The sequence below is a fragment of the Lactuca saligna genome, chromosome 3 (genome assembly GCF_052625555.1).
Source record: "Lactuca saligna cultivar CGN05327 chromosome 3, ASM5262555v1, whole genome shotgun sequence".
In the NCBI taxonomy this organism is placed as follows: Eukaryota; Viridiplantae; Streptophyta; class Magnoliopsida; order Asterales; family Asteraceae; genus Lactuca; species Lactuca saligna.
Genome location: NC_136419.1, coordinates 228,235,182 through 228,254,686, shown reverse-complemented (window position 1 = coordinate 228,254,686; position 19,505 = coordinate 228,235,182). Strand labels below are relative to the sequence as shown.

At 35.5% G+C, this 19,505-nt stretch overlaps 1 protein-coding gene across 3 annotated transcripts; it reads right to left on the bottom strand.

Moving 5' to 3' along the window:
• Positions 1–3,668: 3,668 nt before the first annotated feature.
• On the bottom strand, positions 3,669–14,480 carry LOC145034178 (65-kDa microtubule-associated protein 3-like). Of its 3 annotated transcripts, none has more exons than XM_078982539.1 (14): positions 14,285–14,480; positions 13,008–13,054; positions 12,694–12,900; positions 12,349–12,594; positions 12,048–12,257; positions 11,634–11,789; positions 11,380–11,539; positions 10,646–10,797; positions 10,478–10,565; positions 10,130–10,203; positions 9,518–9,592; positions 9,172–9,439; positions 8,770–9,074; positions 3,669–3,805 (listed from the first exon to the last, which is right to left on the bottom strand). In XM_078982539.1, the coding sequence occupies exons 2-13, from the start codon at positions 13,044–13,046 to the stop codon at positions 8,776–8,778; spliced, it is 1,974 nt and encodes a 657-aa protein (XP_078838665.1). In that variant the 5' UTR covers positions 13,047–13,054; positions 14,285–14,480; the 3' UTR covers positions 3,669–3,805; positions 8,770–8,775. The 3 variants fall into 3 exon arrangements, with proteins under 3 accessions (XP_078838665.1, XP_078838664.1, XP_078838666.1); XM_078982538.1 differs by lacking the exon at positions 3,669–3,805 and adding an exon at positions 7,997–8,253; XM_078982540.1 differs by lacking the exon at positions 3,669–3,805 and adding an exon at positions 7,997–8,253 and having other exon boundaries at positions 9,172–9,433.
• Positions 14,481–19,505: the final 5,025 nt, after the last annotated feature.

Below are 19,505 nucleotides of genomic sequence, written 5' to 3'. Positions count from 1 at the left end.
ACCTAAAAAACATTAAACCACAACTGTAAGCCCGAAAGCTTAGTGAGATACCCCCAAAATACCAACCACATATATCATAACCAAACAGAACAACCATGCACTTCGGGTCTACTGTGTGACTGGTCTGCCGCACCAGGCCTTCAGTCCACCTGGTCCACCCTCTGAGTCTAGCCATATCCCTCGAGTCTGCAGTGTGGTTGGTCCACCCACACCGAGCCTTCAACCCACCCGGTCCACTCTCTGAGTCTACAATATGATTGGTCCACCCGCATCGGGCTTCAGTCGGATTGGTCCACTCTCCGAGCCTCGTTACGTCTGGTCCGCCCTCGTGGGGCCTACAACCTATCCAGACCGCTCGTCGGGCCATCGGGATAACCGGTCCACCCTGGGTATGTTGGCCTACAACACAAATCAGGACCCGCCTCAACCCAACCCCAGTCAAACAACCATGTGCACATAAACATACAATCATATAACAAATTCACATTCAATCAAACCGATCTATCAGATCATATAACATAACATACTCTAAACAGGATACCGACCTAACCGACCACTAGAATAGCATCATGCTATATACCAGGATACCGACCTTAACCAGGTCTCTAACATATACCATCCTAACTACCAGGATGCAAACATAGCAAAGCAACAACATAACAACAATACCCGGATTACAATCCAATAAAGGGTTGGCCTTGGTGCCTTAGACCCTGTTGATATAGTGAGGATAACTCACCTTGCAACTGCTGACTGAAAAGATAAGATCAAGCTGCTCAAACCTCCGACACGAACTCCACCCCTGATAATACCAAAAGACTGAACCCAATAAATACCAATAATTACCAAAATACCCTTGGAAGTCAACTGGTCAACTCTTGGTCAAAGTCAAAGTCCTCAGTCAAAGTCAAACGTCCTGACTGACCCTACTCGTCGAGTCAGCCCGCTGACTCCCCAAGTCCGTCAACTCTGAAAAATCCCATCTCAACTCACTGAGTCATCCCTTGACTCACCGATTCTCAGCTTAACCAGAAAAGGCTAGGACCTCAAGACAAGACTCGCCGAGTCCAAGAATAGACTCGCCGAGTCCAAGAACAGACTCGCCGAGTCCAAAGCTATCTTCAACCAACTTGCCGAGTTGTTCTTCCAACTCGTTGAGTTTCTTCCTATCTTCATGCAACTCGCCGAGTACACCCATGTGACTCGCCGAGTTCCACTAGCTCTTAACCCATACAGAGGCTTTCCAAGCCATGCAGGGGTTCCAATCCATAGATCTACTCTTCCACAAGCTATTCCTCACATAAAGTTTCAAACTTTACGTGAATCAAAAGAGATCTAAGCATAATATACTCTAAGGCTAGGGGTTGGGACCAAAGAACTTCACTAACGACTCTTGAGCATAGACTTTATGGCTTTCTGGATCATTAACAACCTAGATCTGAGGAAGCAACCTCATATCTTACACCAAACTTGATATGGACCTCATTCATACTACAAAACCCCACAATTGATAGATCTAGATGCACAAAAGCTCAAACAGCAGATTATTACCTCAAATGAAAACTCCAACTGAAGAATAAGCTAAATCTCTACAAAGTCCCTTGCTCCAACCTTCTTTTTCTTCACTTCCCCTCCAAGATTTCCTCCTCCAAGGCTCTATATGCTCTCCAACTTTCTCACAACCGAAAGCTAGGGTTTCTGGACTTCAAGGGAGAGTAAAGAGGCTAGGGAGAGGGTATTATGTTCTTTATATAGGGCTCAACCCCCGGGATTAGGGTTTTTTCTATACAACACCAACTCGCCGAGTCCACCCATGCGACTCGCCGAGTTGGTCAATTAACACGCGACCTGAAACGCGACTCAACTCGCCGAGTCTATCCATCGACTCGCCGAGTTGACCCTCTTACTTACACTATTAGCCCTTCAACTTTACTTCTGAATTTCCAGGATGTTACAAACTCATATCCAAAGCTTAGACTCCAACTGTATTCTGTTGAAAGATCCTTCTTCACTCAAAGAATCCCACAAAAACACTCAAGAGCTTCAAATGGCTACTCAAGATAAGAAAACGAAAATTAGGGTTTTAAAGGGAGTTGATGACTAGAATGGTGGCCAGGAATGAGGACATCATGTTCCTCAAATAGGGACACACCCCATAATCAGGGCTTTCACTTTGAGCATAGTACGCCCAACGTACCCTCTGGTATACCAAGTGTACTAGGTGGCTTCCGCATCCAAAACACGCACATGAGTACGCTGAGTGTACACATGCGCACACCCTGCATACTCAGCTACCACCTTTTCTCAAATAAAGGGCCAAACTTGACAACTACAATAAAGTAAGGGTTAATGAGATATACCTGGTCTCGGGATGTTACTCCTTTATTCAATTGAAGCGTCTTGATCCATCTTCTTTGTTATTAGGCCTATCATACACATATACAAACATCTTAATACTTGTCTTATCCTATTAAGAGCATAATGACTCTTAAGGTCAAATGAACACCTAATGGATCAAAACTCTATCTTTTTATTCTTTATTTCTTAATCTCATCCAATTAATGAACTAGGCATCCCGTACTACCTAATTCATCACAATCTAACATCTAGTGCCTCAATTAAACATAATCACTGGTTATGGTTTCAAACTTTAACTCTCATTGGATAAATCCCACTCATGGGAATCACATACGAGCTTGTTTAAGGCATCTAAACACATTCTTAAACATTATTAACAAGCTTTCTTACTCTAATATAACACAAATGCCTCAATTCATCAAAATCACCACTTTTACCTAACTAGCTTAACAATGGTTAAAATGATTACCTCATGAGCTTCTCATCTCTAATCCAAGACATATGAACCTAAAAATCGCCTTTTGATCCTTCCCCATCCTTGAATCATTGGAGCTTAGTTGTAGGGGTGTTTGGGGTGGAAATGACGAGAATGGGGGGTTAACAACCTTATATTCTGATGCATAACTACGCCATGGTGATCATTTGACCTCAGTCAATAGATGCGCATATGCTTGCCACGTCGTGACGTTCTACTTGGCACGCCGTTGTACGCATCCTTCATTAGCATCTTACTTTGGTCATCGTGTCGTGGTGCCCATACATGGCATCGCATGGCATAGTACGTTGCCAATTTCTCTTACGACTTACTATCACCGCGCTGTGGTAACCTACCTACCACCCCGCGGTTCTGACTAGACAACAGCCCTTGGGCTAATTCCATTCCAGCTTTGGGACATTTTTCTCCCAACTTCTAACCTTTATAAGGTCTTCGTTTCGTACTCGTTTTCTATGGTCTTTATATCCATGCAAATGTGGGAACATAATCTACACCTCTATTAAGTCATCTCTCACCAAATTAATACGAGTCTTAATCTATTAAGTCAAAAATTAGCCTAAAAAGCATAAAAATCCCATTTTACCCTTTTGACCAAAATGCATCTTCTCATGCATTCTTTCTCTTAAACTTACTCATCTAATCTCATCTAAGTGAATTAAACTCTTATTGGCTATTTTCATCAAGTAAAAATTTCATATTCTCATATTTTTCTGTAACATCCCAAAAATCATGACCGAAAATTTTGTTTTTAATTATATTACTTGTAAAACTATTTAATGAAAGCACTGTCAATAACATAACAATCCATAGCTCATAAGTCAAAAGTCATAAAAAATGTCATGAAACAATAATAGTATATCAGAGTACAATTCCTAGGATATCATAATGCTGAAATCATGTGTGTGACGCGCTGCTACCGTGCCGGCTCCTTCCCCTTCGACGAAGAGGTACCTGAAAACAAAACTGAAAACTGTAAGCATGAAGCTTAATGAGTTGCCCCATCATACCACATACCATACATAACACATAATGCCAGGAATATCTAGGTGCCCGACCTACCCTGTTGAGCATACCGGGGTGCTCAACCTACCCTTGCCGAACATACCGGGGTGTTCGACCTACCCCTCCAGCTCATCTTAACTGGTTACGGGGACTATTTCACCCCTACTACTACCACATAAAATCATATCAGGCTAACACATAATCATAACAGATAACAACATATCATACAGTTATCACAAAGACAATCATCTTTACTATAACACTTACTAGTGGGCCGACCTTGGTGCCTTCGACCCACTTCTACTGGAAGGTAACTCACCTCATAAAGCTAAGTGTCAAAACTGTCCTCGCTGTCGGGATCAACTTCTCTCAACCCTACACATAATTATTTTCCTTAATTACCATTTCATGGTCAACTTAGGTCAAGGTCAAAGTCAAAGTCAACACCATGGTCAAGGTCAACTTTTGGTCAACTCGCTGAGTTCCATAATACAAAGTAAGGGACCCTTTGCATGTGACTCGGCGAGTTCATCCCTTGACTCGCCGAGATCATCTTCGTGCTAGCTGGGACATTTATTCCTTGACTAGTTGAGTTCATCATGAACTCGTTGAGTTCATCTTCATGCAAGGTGATGCTCTTAGTGCTGGAATCACCGAGTTCTTCCTTGACTCGCCGAGCCCATCTTCATATTCTTGGGACATAGCCTCGAACTTGCTGAGTTAGTTCACACACTTGCCGAGTCCCATGATTTCTATGTCCTCAATGAGTCCAACTGACTACATGTTCTTTTAACTCAACTCATGGTCTATTACTAGAAGGGATTTGGTGGGAAACTCGACCTGACTCGCCGAGTCTCTCTATGTATAAAACTATACACTCGATTTCAGTGGGTCTTGATGCATTCAAAACATAGATCTGACCTCCTAGGGTCCATAATACACGTAAAGTTCCAAACTTGACATCCATGCATGGGGTTTTTGGCTCAAAAGGCCCTAAAATGGAGTCTACAAGATGCATGGGGGTGCTTATGGCAATAAAGTTGGCACCTTTATAACATAAGAACCCCCAATGGTTCCAGATTTGAAGCCATACCTTCATAGATACACAAAATCCCAAGTATGACTCTATAAAAGCTTAGAAAAGGTGGAAATGAACCCTAACTAGAGATCTAAGAGATAGATGGTTAATGTTGAAGCTTTTTACCTTGAATGAGCTGGAAATGAAGCAAAACCTCTGGATCTACTTGCTTCTTTTGGAACCCCCATGTTTCTACTTCCTTCTTCAAGCTTGAAACAACCAAAAACACAAAAAAATAGCTCAAGAACACTCCAAATGCTTTAGGGTTTCAAGTTAGGGCTTTTCTGGACTGAGAGGGATGATAGAGGTTAGGTTGGGACACGATAAGACATTTAAATAGGGTGCAAACCCTAAATATTAGGGTTTCATCTAGACATGCCTACTCGTCGAGTCAGGGCATCCGACTCAGCGAGTAGGTTCTTCTTCCCGCGTCCAATTTTAACCTCTATTCGACGAGTTGGGGCCTCCAACTCGCCGAGTCCCAGAACAAAAGTGCAAAATTTTATAATTAAATTACGTACCAAGAACCAGGTGTTACATTTTCTCATAAATGACCATTTTGTCCTTTTGGTCAATATTTGACTAAAAGTCAACTTTCTCTAAATTTTAGGTTCTTACAATCGATCCTATCACATAGCAAGCAATATTTATCAACTGCAAGAGTATAAAGCCTCATAGATCTCTATTTAACATAAGTCTCATGGATTAAAGGTTATGCTAAAATTTTGTAGAGTTTCTGTTTCCCCGTTTCCTATAAAAAACATCTCAAGATCAAAAGAAAACTACATAAATTGTCCCCATGATTTGCATTTTTCTTTGCCTAAAGTCTAAAAAAGTTTTAACTTGCAAAAATAGTCATTTTGGCATAGCTTGGTTGCAAAGTTGGTCCGTAAATGATTTCTCTACCCATGCCCTTTTACTATCGAGGCTATATTTCTTCATGCACTTCTTCATGTGAAGATTCATTATGCTCGACTGTTTTTAGGCGTTTATCTTTTTTTATTAAGACATAGAGCTGCCTTTTCAAAGAATAATGCATTTCTTGATTCTTATGAAGTTCGGTTGTTTTAGATTCAACAAGAAACCGATTGACACTACTATTTTGTGTAAACCCAATAAACACACAATCAATAGTCTTGAGTCCTATCTTTTACAACCTTATTGTATGGTTTGATGATCTTTTCAAAACATCCCACACTCAAAGGTATTTGTAAGAGGGTGGTATACCCAATCATAACCCGTAGGATGTTTTATCTATTTTCTTGTGTGGTACCTTCTTTAAAAGCTAACTACATGATAATAAAACTTTCCTTACATGAACTAGGGTAATCTAGAACTTATCAGTATTATTCATAGTCTCTTTTAAAGTACAATTTTCCTTTCTACGATACCATTTTTTATGGTAAATAAGGTGCAGTAAATTCATGTCTAATACCATGATTTGCATAAATTTCTTTGAGTGGTGATACATACTCACCTCTACAAACACTTGTTACTCTAATCATTTTGCTGAGTTGATTCTCAACTTCACTTTTAAACACATTAAACTTATTTATCACTTCATATTTACTTTTAAGAAAATAGACATAACAAAGCTTAGTTCAATCATCAATAAAAATGATAAAATACTTATTTCCATATCTAGATGATTTGACTTCACATCACAAACATTTATGTGAATTATACCAAGGGCTTTAGTAGTTCTTTTAATGGATTTGTATGATTATCATGTTGATTTCAATTTAACACATATGTTGCATTCATATTTTGAGTCGATATGAAAATGGGGTATGTGTTTAAGTTTAATTAAACATCTTACAATGACAGATCTAAGTCTAACATGCCATACATTTGAAGACTAAAGCAAGTACTCAAAAAAGTTATTTATTTCATTCATATTTGGCTTAAAATCCATTACATTAAGTTTAAACATTCCAGTTGATCAACAAACCCATTTCCCACAAATATACCATTTTACTTAATACAAACTCATCTGACTCAAACAGTAAACAAAAATCATGCTTGTTCAACAACCACCCAAAGACCAAATTCTTCCTAATCTCTAGCACACACAACACGTCATTAAGCGTCAGATCCTTTCCTGATGTCATCTTTAACACAATCCTCTTGATGCCATAGGGTTATGAAGTAGTCGAGTTGCTCATGTCGAGTTGGACATATATTAATCCACCATTCCTAGGGTTCAACTCCACGTGGTTGATTTTGATGGGTTTTCTAGGTTACAACATAAAGATTTGCACAATAGATTTTACACATAAACTCTTATGGGCACATGTAACCTAGAACTTCTATGACATTTTCATTATTATAGCAACATACTTTATGAAACAACAATCAACCTACTAAAATCGAAAGTACAAGACAAGTAAACATGCCTTTAGCAACAAACAATTGATGCTAGTAACTTTCTTGTAGATTTTCTTGAAAAGACTACCTCCAATAGTGTGATAACCTCTAATGAGTCATACCCAAAACCCCAGGAAACCCTAAGATCGAGATTTAAGAGATAATGGAGAGGGAGAAACTGATTTCTCTTGTATATGGGGCTAGGGATCGTTTTTATAAACGGATATAACCCTTTATATAGTTGTCAGATAACCTTGAAACCCTAGATATGAATATTAAAATAATATTATTTTAAACTTATTCAAGTCTTGTTTCCTTATCTGACCCAGGAGGCTTCCAGAACCCTTCTTAGGCTCACTAAAATCGTCCATAGGCAGGAGGTTCTAGAATTGCCTTAATTCTTTAACTATTAGACAATTACAATCCAACTCTTCTACCTTTTATTAATTCTAAATAATCCAAAATCAATTCCAATTAATTCTAACTAATTCTCAATTAATTATTACTATTTCCAATTAATATATTAATGATATAATATATTAATAAATCATTTAATCTCTCTCTCTCTCTCTCTCTCTCTCTCTCTCTCTCTCTCTTAATATCAATCCTTAATATTTCCTTGTTATGAGAGCTACTAAAAAGAGCTTTACTTTTATTTTTAAGCTTATACCCATTTAGTTAAGTTCTTAGACATCTTAACTCAACAGACTCCACATATTATCATTATCGTTGCAAAATTAATGTCAAACACAACACAAGTTTATAACATGATATTCAATCACAATTATAGCAATCTCCTAGGAATCTTTTTGAAGGTTATATCCTTCACTACCAAAGTTAGCACCTTCCTTTCTTTTTGTTTTTGCCTTCCACAAACTTGTTCTTCACTTTTGTTTTTGCCTTCCACAAACTTGTTCTTCACCAAAGATTAACCATGCTCCACCATGTCACCCTTTAAAAAAGTATAGTATAACTAGTCTTTTGAACCACCTTATTATCTTGAATTTAGCAGATGTGTTGTACAACCAATAAAATCAAAACGAATGATTTGTTTTTGAACGACAAACTATTCTACTCTTAAACCACTCATTAATTTTATTTATGTTCATGACAAGACTTGAACCTCAACCTCAAAAAGAGAAAACAACACATGATACTGAGCTAGATACCCTTTAATAAAAACCAAAACCTACGTGTACTAAATCTAGGGATGTAAAATGTTAATTGTGGAGTTTGATAGGGCTACAAAAAACCATGTGAATTGTTGAGTGTGAATAAAAGTTATTTTGTAGAACACGCTTTTAAAACTATCCATGAAATGAAATTCCACTAAACTTACAGATCAAAAAACCAAAAATCTTTTCAAGACACACCCAACGTTAAAAAAACAAAAAAAAAAAGAGTAAGCAAACATGGAAGAATATAATTTGTCTTTTTAACGAAGGGTAAAAGAAGTCGAATCACTTACTTAGGCTTAGGTTTTTAAAGGAAAGCGACCAGCTCGTATCTCCTCAAAGGAATACTCAACAGCATGAGGAGCAAAAGGTGTTGAATTCGGGGTAGTACTAGTCATGGTTATTTTCATTAAGGATGATGCTGATGATGGAGTTGTGGGTAAAGTCATTGTGTTTGTTGGGGTTTTTATATTATTGGTGGATAAAGATGAAAGAACAGGAGAAAGAGGTTTTCTAGGTGGTGGTGTTGTTTGGGTTTGGGTTTCTTGTTGATTTATAGATGCTTTAACATTTGAAATGCTCCTCAAATTACTCTTGCCTGAAAACAACAATTATTTATTTATATATATAATCAATTTGAGTTATTTTTATATATTGTGAACGTTTGAAAAGATGGCAATGGATTTAAGAATTACCAGGGTGGATTTTTGCATGACCACCACTGTGGTGAGAGTAATGTAAATTGTGAGCGTTTGAAGAAGAAGAAGAAGAAGAGGAAAAAGTGCGATTAAGCTTTGGAGTTTTAAGCATTGAGCCAACAACTGAATATCGTCTATCGGTAGAACTACTACTCATCATACTTGCTGCTTTAATAAGCTTTTTTCCACTCTTTATTGGACTTGGTTTTGACCCAAAACGTGCTTCTTGCTCAGCTATCAATTGTTCTTGAAGTTTCTTCTGTTCCTAGTTTCAAAATTTAATAAAGTTGATTAGATAAGAAAAAGGACATGAGATATCTATGGGGATTTTTCATTTTTTTACCCTTTGCTTTTGACGTTCTTGTTCCTTTTCGTGTTTTTGGATGTCGTAATCATCCAGCATTGAGAGTAAAGAAACCTGTGATCATGAATACAATGTAAAAATAGATGATGACAATTTGTGATTGGTGCATTGGGCTTGCATTGGACTGATGTAACGAGACAAAAGCTGTTTATGTTGTTCTAAAATGAATGAGACAAAAAAAAAATTACAACTTTTTGTTCAATTGAAAGAAGTAAATGTGGGCATGACTCACTCAAAAAAGACATAAATACCCTTCTAATCCTCAAGACAAAGAATAAGTAACCCATGAGACAAGGAGCACTTGAAAAGACGTATATAATTTTGATCATAAAAGATAGCTTTAGAAAATTTTAAAAAATATTGACTGAAGTTGGGACAGAGACTTTCTCGAAAACACATAAATAGCCTTATAATTTTATCATAAAAGATAGCCCTAGAAAATTCCAAAAATATTAATTCAAATTTTTGTCAAAGCAAAAAAATGTGAGTGTGGAACACTGACACACTAAAAAAGACGTAAATACACTCAAAAAGACATAATCAAGTCCCATGTAACAAATGCAAACTAAGAATTGAAGAACAAGTGCTTACACCATCGTAAGAAAATGCCACTCCTCTTTTTTGGTCCCATGATTTGGCTTTCTCACGCAGTGTTTCAACCATAGCTGTTTTATTCATATTATTAAATAAAGAAGGACAAAAACAAGTGTCTACTTTGTAATACAATACATCAAATAAATTTTCGCAGTTTATTGTTTTTGACTAATGACAAAATAAAAGAAACTCATCCATAGGTTTCTAATTTGGTGACTTGTATTTATTGTGGATGAATTAAAATCATCATGTTTACTAGTAAAATAATATAATTTTTTTTTTTTAACATAATCAAATAAAATACAAGAGACTAAGAATCTAGTATAGATTATATAAGAGTCATACCAGGAATTTTATGAACCAAAGCCCGGGCTTTCTCAGCACGTTTTAAAAGGAGATGGGTCCCTCTTCCAGAATTATAACGGTTGTGATCCTTATTGAATTGCTATTTATCACAATTTTTCCAGTGGAGAAAAGTAAAATAAATGAGAAAGTTGAGAACATATTACATACCCTGTTGTACTCTTCTAGCCAGGTTTCCTCTTCACATGCAGCTAACCATTTATCAATCTTTTCAAGTATCTCTTTTCTAGCTGAAGCTTCCTCCTTCACCTTTGACATTTGAAGGTCTATTTGTTCTAACAAATACAAAGGGTCAACTACACCTGCAAAAAATAGCAACTTACTTTATGATTCTTTTACCCATAATAGTACTATGTTACCAATAATACCAACATACTTACATTTTAGAGTAAATTACACGAATGGTCCCTATGGTTTAGGGTAATTTGCACGTTTGGTCCCTAACTTATCTTTTTAACTCGGAAGGTCCTTATTGTTTGTTTTTGTTACGTGCTTGGTCCCTATCTTACCTAAAAAAAGACTATTTTGCCCTTGATTTTTTAATTTATTTCCCCAAACCCAAACCCAAACCCAAACCCATCCCCTTCACCTTACCTTATCCACCCCATCATTTTTCCCTATTTAAATAATAGTCTTTTTAGGTTAGATAGGGACCTATCGCGTAACAACAACAAATAGTAGGGACCAAGCGCGTACCAAAAACAAACAGTAGGGACCTTCTGAGTTAAAAAAATAAGTTAGGGACTATGCGTGCAAATTACCCTAACCATAGGGACTGTTCGTGTAATTTACTCTACATTTTATTTAATCATAATAGGTATACACAAATGAAAGAAAAGGGTAACATAAATTTCAGTTTTCATGATAAAAATTGAGATTTTTACCAGATTCTAAGGTTTCAGTAGAAAAATCGATTGCTTCATGCATTACAACAGTCATGTGAGCCTCTTTGCATATTTGCTCCAAGTCTGCCTTCCTTTTCAGGAGTACTTCCATTATCATGCTTGCTTTTAATTTTTGCAGCTTGAAAATCTCTGACTCGATCTTGAAAGTATGATAATATATATCAACAAATTGAATTATGTAATATATATAGTGAAATACTATAAATATATTTTCTCCAATTAAATATACTCACGAATTTAATGGACTCTAAAGAGAGAGCATTGGGTTCTGTGACTTCATTCTCTGAAGCACCTATATAACGTATGACATTTTGGAATCGTTTTTGCTCATCATTTGATATGTCCATTAAATTCCAGAGCCCCACCATGGTTGTTGCAAGATCTTGAACCTGGAAGCAGTTGTTAGAGTATAGTGTTAGATGCAAGAAATAGCAATGTACTTTCATTGATTTGTTTGATATAGCATCTTACTTCTATTTCTTCCTATTACAACACATATTATGGAAATGTAATCCAAATACAAAGAAATTAAAAGTAAGATGCTGTGATACACAAGTAAATGAAAGTGAGTTGTTTCTTGCATTTAGCATTAGAGAATATGAATATAAACAAGTTGTTGATAGTAATGGAAAAGTATTATAATTAACCTTTTTCAATCTCTTTGACTTGTCCTCATTCAACCTACAAACTGCATTAGACAACTTCTCCATTGTATCATCAGTTATGCTTTTTTTGCTTCCTGGATTTCCCAAAGTGGGATGAATCCCATTAATTTTAATTTTGAAATCCATCCCAAGAACTCCACAAAGTGAATGAATAGTAGTTAAATGGTCCAACACTTGCTTCAAACGATCACTCTGTATTAATAAAAAAAAAAAAACAAGTTATGTATATTATGCTTTCTCAGGTGTCAATTTATTTATAATTTTCTCTTGTTTTGGATCATACCTTTTCCTTCTCCAATTCATGTAATTCAATCTTGAGTTCTTCCAGTCTTGTCAAGGACAAATCAGATTCATCAAGAATCGGGAGACATGATTTGTCCTTTGTGGATGTGAATAGTTCCTTTGATAAATTTTGTATTTGATCCAAAATTTCTGTAAACAGAACCTTCCTCTCATTTTTCTTCTTCTGCATCATTTCCACTTGTGGAAAAATGTCTGCAAGTTCTTTTATCAAACTACCTGGCTCAATCTGTACATGTTAAAAAGCATACCTTTTGTTAATTATTATAAATCATGATTGATGAAATATAAAAGGTCAAAAGGATGGTTGTATGCTAAGATTACTAACCTGTATAATAGGTAAAGATCGGTCTCCTAATGAAGCACATATGGAAGCAAGTTCTGCTTGTGAGTCAGCAATAGCTTGTCTTAGTTGAGCTCTAAAACGGTTTGCCTGATCTACTTTTCTTTGATATGCATCCAAACATTCTTGTTCCAATTCAAGAAGCATTTTGTCCCTGTTTTTTTCAGGCTCTCCCACTTCATCCCATATTTTCTAGTCCAAGAGACAAGTGTGATGAGATGTTGTCTTTAAAATTACTATGAATATAACAGGTTGTAGTGAATAAAAATGGTCAGAAGATAAGGAAATATTAATCAAACCTGCAACTCTTTTATGAGAGAAACACATGTTGTCTCCATTGGATTTGCTAATGAATAAGAAAATTTCACTCATCAGTTGACAGATATAATAATTTGACTAATAATAATGATTTTGAATAGCACATGAAACTTAACGAAGATATACATACAACAGGGTATTATAAACAATCACATCTTCTAATCTGACATTCCCAATCAAATGGATGAACCATAAATTTGTTGAAATTGGATTTATAAACAATGACATTTTCCAAGGAGGATATGTTAAGAGATAATGGTCCACACTCCACAATTCCAAAATAACATGAAAGAGGTTGGTCATAACCAATAACCAATTTACTTCATATCATCAGAAGTCATGAAATGAGTTATATACAGCTTAAATAGCAAGAAGAAAGAGCATTTGATGTAAAACATTTCCCTGATTCTGCATTTCAAACCGAATAGCTTTTTAATCTACTTGTTCACCAAAAAGAAAAGCATAACATTACATATCAATCTTATAACTTATAGAAACAGATACTAAACTTGTGCTTTAGCAAACACAGAGAAAAGTAACAGATATTAAATGATGAAACTACTCTTTAGGTACCAATTTGCATCACTGTTGACTTAGATATAGAAACATATGTTAATATTTACATCTTCACTTAATTTTTTGCACTTAAACACTAAACAGACAGTTAACTACAAGTCTGTACACATGTCTTAATTTATTTTTTCTCCTGAATCAAACTGAAACCTAGCTTGCCCTAAGTTGATAACAGAATCATATTCATATTTGTGCAAATTTACTTGTCCAAACAACAGTTGAATTATCAAATTTTACGTTCTGAGCCAAGGTTACACCAGATAAACTTTCAAACGTACATCGATTAAATGTCAAGTTCCAAACTGACACAGGTCAGTTGAACTCTTTACCACTACATGAAGAACGATATTGTATGATTAACAACATTCATCTCCGTTCTGAATGCGATTAACAAATTCAATTTCGATTTTTTTTATATATTTGTGCGATTTGTTTGTCAAAAAAGGAAAAAAAATACTAGTTCTACTTTCAGATCGAAGTTAATAGCAGATCAATTTTCACATATGCAAAACACTGAGTAAAATTCCAAATTCGAGATGACATTATTTGAACTCTATAACTACTACAACATGTCGTAATGTGTAATTAGTAACAGCATTCGCTCGATTATGAATGTTATTGATAGAAGATTAACTTCACTCGCGATTTAATCAAAGAAACAGACGTGATCGATTGACAAACTTACTGAATCAAACTTCCGACGCTTTCTAAGCCGCTAAAATAGTTTTTCCACCGGTACTCGAAGCTTTCTCCGGTGACCGATGAGATTATTCCGATGAGTGGTGAATTGTAGAATCAAGCGTGATACGAACGAAAACTGGCAACAGATCAGATGATTGTTTGTGTTTATAGAAAGAGCGCAAAGTTAGCGGGGGTTTCAGTCGTTATACTTCCTTTCCTTCTGTTTTTGAGTTTTTGAATTAATTACTAAAAGTAAAATGAAGTTAAGAATAAATTAAAAAAGGTCCTTATACTTTTGACTAACTTAATAACTTAGTCCCTTAAGTTATCAATCTTTAAAATGTTAACACCATTTCAATCTCACTCACCCGAGAATTTGGCGATTCAATGATGGTTCATGAATGCAGCAACGTCAAGACAATTTTGGTTGTAGGTAATTGAAATTATATCAATGTATATTATTTTTTTCTTAAATGAAGACATTTGTTACAGTTATGGCAAAGTCTTCTTAAATAAACACATTTAGTGGTCTTCCAAATTGCAAGTGATTAGTATCTGAATTCACGAGATGCCTGATGCTTGAGGCAAGAAACGTCGCTTCAATATTTTGCTTCGGTGATACCTAAAACAATCTTGGGTGGGACTTGAGAAGACACTCCGATGATAAATTCAGTATTCCGTAGGAGGGAATGATTAGAACTCGAACAAGAATATTAGAATTTGTGTATCTGAATCCGCAGATGTAAACTTTGACTATTTATAAGGTATGAGTTACCTTTTATTTAGATTGTTTGGAGAGTACGTCTAGCAATGTGAATAAGGATAGCCTTATAGATAAATTCAAACTAAAATTCTTCTTGATATACGTAACATACATTTCGATCAACACACATTATATATATATATATATATATATATATATATATATATATATATATATATATATATATATATATATATATATATATAAGTTTATAACCCGTGGAAACCACGGTTATAAAACTAATTAAACTTTTATACTAAAAACTCAAAATTATTAATTAATTATTTTAAATAAATTATTAATTAAGAGATGTTTTTATTAGTTATATGAAATTATAATCATTGATTCAAATAAATATGTAAAATTAATTTTTAATAAATATTAGATCTTTTTTATTTGTGAATTAATGAAAACAATAATATAAATTTAAAATTTAAATTTAAAATAGAGAATAAATACATTGACAAATAGCATCACATTAATAGATATATAAAAGTTATGTTTAAGGCCCGTGCTAAGCACGGTCCACGGAAGGTAATTTTGGTTACATTGTTGTTATGAGTAAGGGATTCAAAATAGATATGTTGTTAGCAGTTAGGTCTAACAATCGTGTCGTGTTCGGATTGGCGGATAAAAATATACCAACCCGAACACGAGCCATTTAACTACATAGGTCACAAGTGGGCGGGTTTGGAACATAAACCCATTTATGATCTGTCAAGCCGGTTATTTATACGGGTTCACTGGTTGGTGGTTTATGGGTCAGATTTGGGTTCGTGTGTTCGTGGGTTGGATCGCAACAAATCTATTGGCTACTGTGTTGTGAGTTCATCATTCAAGTTCAGGCCCTAGGATTAGAAATTGTGATCTTATATTAAGTAAGTAATTCCTTTAATAAAAGGTTAGTTTTTAAAATGAAATATGATCCTTATGCTTGCTTCAGGTCTTTTTATTTGATCAATATCTTGTATCATTTTTTGCAATTTAGTTTACTCTAAATGGTATAATAGAAAGAAAAAAAATACAAACTTGATGTTGCAGTCGAAAGGACTATTATTTTGATAACTTGCATGGGCTTCACACTTATGTATACATTTGATGTAAGAAGCACATTTTATGTAAGAAGCATATTCTCTAAAGGTCATTAATATGTTATCAACATTAGTTACTACATGTGACAGTTACTTCGTTTGTGTGGTTATCAATGCTATCAATTGCATCAAAATAATACGAACTTTTTCTTATTTCGGTTTGGTACCTCATAATAAGCACTTCTGAATAAGTTTGTTTCCCTTGAACTTGTGCTTATTAGAGATGAAAACTATTTTATTATGTACCCTTATATTAACTTTACAACAAAATTATAATCCTAAACACTATGAATCCTCATTATTAGATCGTTTAAAATCACCGGTTTTGACCAAATCTATTTCCTTCTTTCTAGTCAAAATCCTTGTTTCAAAACCCTTCAAGATCCACTATGAATTGTATCTGTTAAATCCTTCTTTTTGGAAGGATCCTAATGTCCATTTCAATTATATTATTACCTTTATTACTCTATAAGAAGTAAGCTTTATTAAAATGTATAAAATCTATCACATACAGAAGCCATAACAAGTTGAAAACACATCCATGACAGTCTTTGTGACAAAGATTTCCATCCTTCCTTTTCTTAAAAGAAATAATAAAAAAAATAAACAAGAACACACCTTTATTAGAGATTAACATACACATGGTTATTGTATTCATGTATAATATTCGATTAATAATCACTTATGGGTGGGTTTACAGAAACATATGAGGAAAAACGTCTAGAAAACAGAAGGAAAAATGGAGAGTGAAAAATTATCTCGATTTAAAAACCTTATATTTAATGGGAGCAAAATATTTATCTGTGTAGGAAACAACAAAGCATGAGAGTCTCTCGTTTCTTCTCTTTCCAGTTGCCCGAGTCTGTCTTTAATAATAAAGAACATGTGATGTGTACTAAGTATCAAGAGACCAAGAACAAGAATACTTACACGAACATAGGGCTATATGTATGTATGTACATGCTTGTCTTGATAGGAGGAATATAGATCTATGTCAAGGAAAGCTAAGCCATGAAAAATAAAGAAAAACAAAGCAAAGTTAATGCCTCATATAACATGTGTTAGGAAGTAAAGTGGATAACTAGCAAAACTATAAGCACACAAGACATAGTATTTACGTGGTTTGGTAAAGGTAACCTACATCCACGGACAGGAGGGGAGTATTCTTTATTTCAGAGCTCTCAAACAGAGGTTACAAATACAGTTTTCATAGAGATTTGCCTAGCACTTTAGAATTTAAGATCCAAGATACATCAAATGACTCAACAGGCATCTCTATTTATAGTTGAGGGATCAGACCTAAAACCCTAATGGGACAAGCCCATTGGCCCATATGCATATGAAAAGTTTCAACCAATAAAAATCCACCATGTAGCATCTTCTAGAACATTCTTCCATGTCATACAACCCACGAGCATCAACAACACACATGATGGACCACCTTTACCATAGTGTAACATCCTAAAAATCAGAGTAAATTTTTTCATTTTTCAGAAACAACCTAAACACCATAATTTTTTACAAAACGTTGTTTCAAAAGTATAAGTCATAAATCAGAGTATTCCAAAATCTAGTAACATAAAATCCGAAGGAATGTGCATGATCATGCATTTGCTTTCCCCCGAACCTCTGAAATACCTGAAACAACAAGCTGAAACTGTAAGCCAAAGCTTAGTGAGTTCCCCAAAAGTACCACACACAACCATACAAAACAAAAACATGCATACATGAGCCTTCATCATGATTGGACCGGCTCGCAGGCCTAAAGACTATCTGGACCGCTCTTAGAGTAGTCGAACTGACTAGACCGCCTTGCAAAACTTTAGTCTATCAGGGTTGCCCTGTGTATCTTGGCCTTCAGCACCAGCTGGTCTGCCTCAACCCATCAAACCTTAACATGTCGACATATATAATATCAATCAATAATCAGTAAACACATGTAGTCATATAGATCTACCAGTCTAATCACATAACCAGTAAACACATATCTCAACATAATAACACACAACAAAACAGGATATCTAATCCAATGGGTCGGCCTTGTTGCCTTCGACCCATATGTACATTGAGGAAAACTCACCTCTCAGCTTGAACAAAAAGCTGAATAGGTATCTGCTCCGAATATCATCTCTACCCATAACATATTCATCAAATAGTAACCAATCTCAAATACAACTCAAAATAACCAAAATACCCTTAGGTCAAACTTGGTCAAATCCCAGTCAAAGTAAAAAAGTCAAACTTGGTCAACATAGCTGAGTACACCCAACGTACTCAACTTATACGCTTAACGTACACGAGTTTGACCAGAAAATGTGATGCTAGCCTGGTAGGCCTAGCGTACCATTTCGTATGCCTAGCGTACATTGCCTTCACTTAATCCTTCTATTAAGAGTTTATTTCGTTAAGCTCTTTCATCCAATTTTTAGATCTAGCCCTAAAATAATGTCCTTAACCATAAAGTTTCCAACTTTATGGTATTGCATGGCTATTATGGGCCCAATGATAAAACCCTAGCTTCCTAACTCATTAAGAGATTGTAATTCATGCATGGATGGAAACAAACAATCAAGATTGCATTTTTATGACCTTAATGTAACATCCCAATTTTCGAGACCAAAAATTTCATTTTTAATTAAATAATTCACAACATAGTTTACCAAAACATTACCAAGGTCATGTCATTTTATAACAAAAAGGCTATAACAACGTGTTCGAAAACCATCTCAACACACGTAATATAAATCAGAGTACAATCCCAGAAACTCAATGCGGAAACCATATGTGTGTGTGATGCGCTACTACACCGTCGGCTCCTTCCCCTTAGACGAAGAGGTACCTGAAACCAAAACTGAATCTGTTAGCACAAAGCTTAGTGAGTTCCCCCATCATACCACATACCATACAATCACATAACATACATATTGCCGAGCAATTTTAGGGTTCCCGACCTATACATATCAAGCCATTATGGGGTGCTGACCTACCTATGTCAAGCCATTCTAGGGTGCTGACCTACCAATGTCAGGTCGTTCTGGGGTGCCGACTACCCTCCGGTCTATCTCAACCGGCAATGGGGACTATTTCACCCCTACCTCTATCATACAATAACAAAATATAATCATACGGTCAGGCATATCTGGGTTACTGACCTACCCTTCGGTCCTAATGACCGAGTCAGGGAAAAGCTATTCCCTACTACTACTACTAACTCATATAGCATATCACATAAGCATATATCATAAGCATACCACATAAGTATATCTCATAAGCATATCACATAAGCATACCAAGATAATTATCACAAAGACAATTATCCATCAATTACTCTTGTTGGTGGGCTGGCATTTTTGCCTTAGCCCCACCCCTAC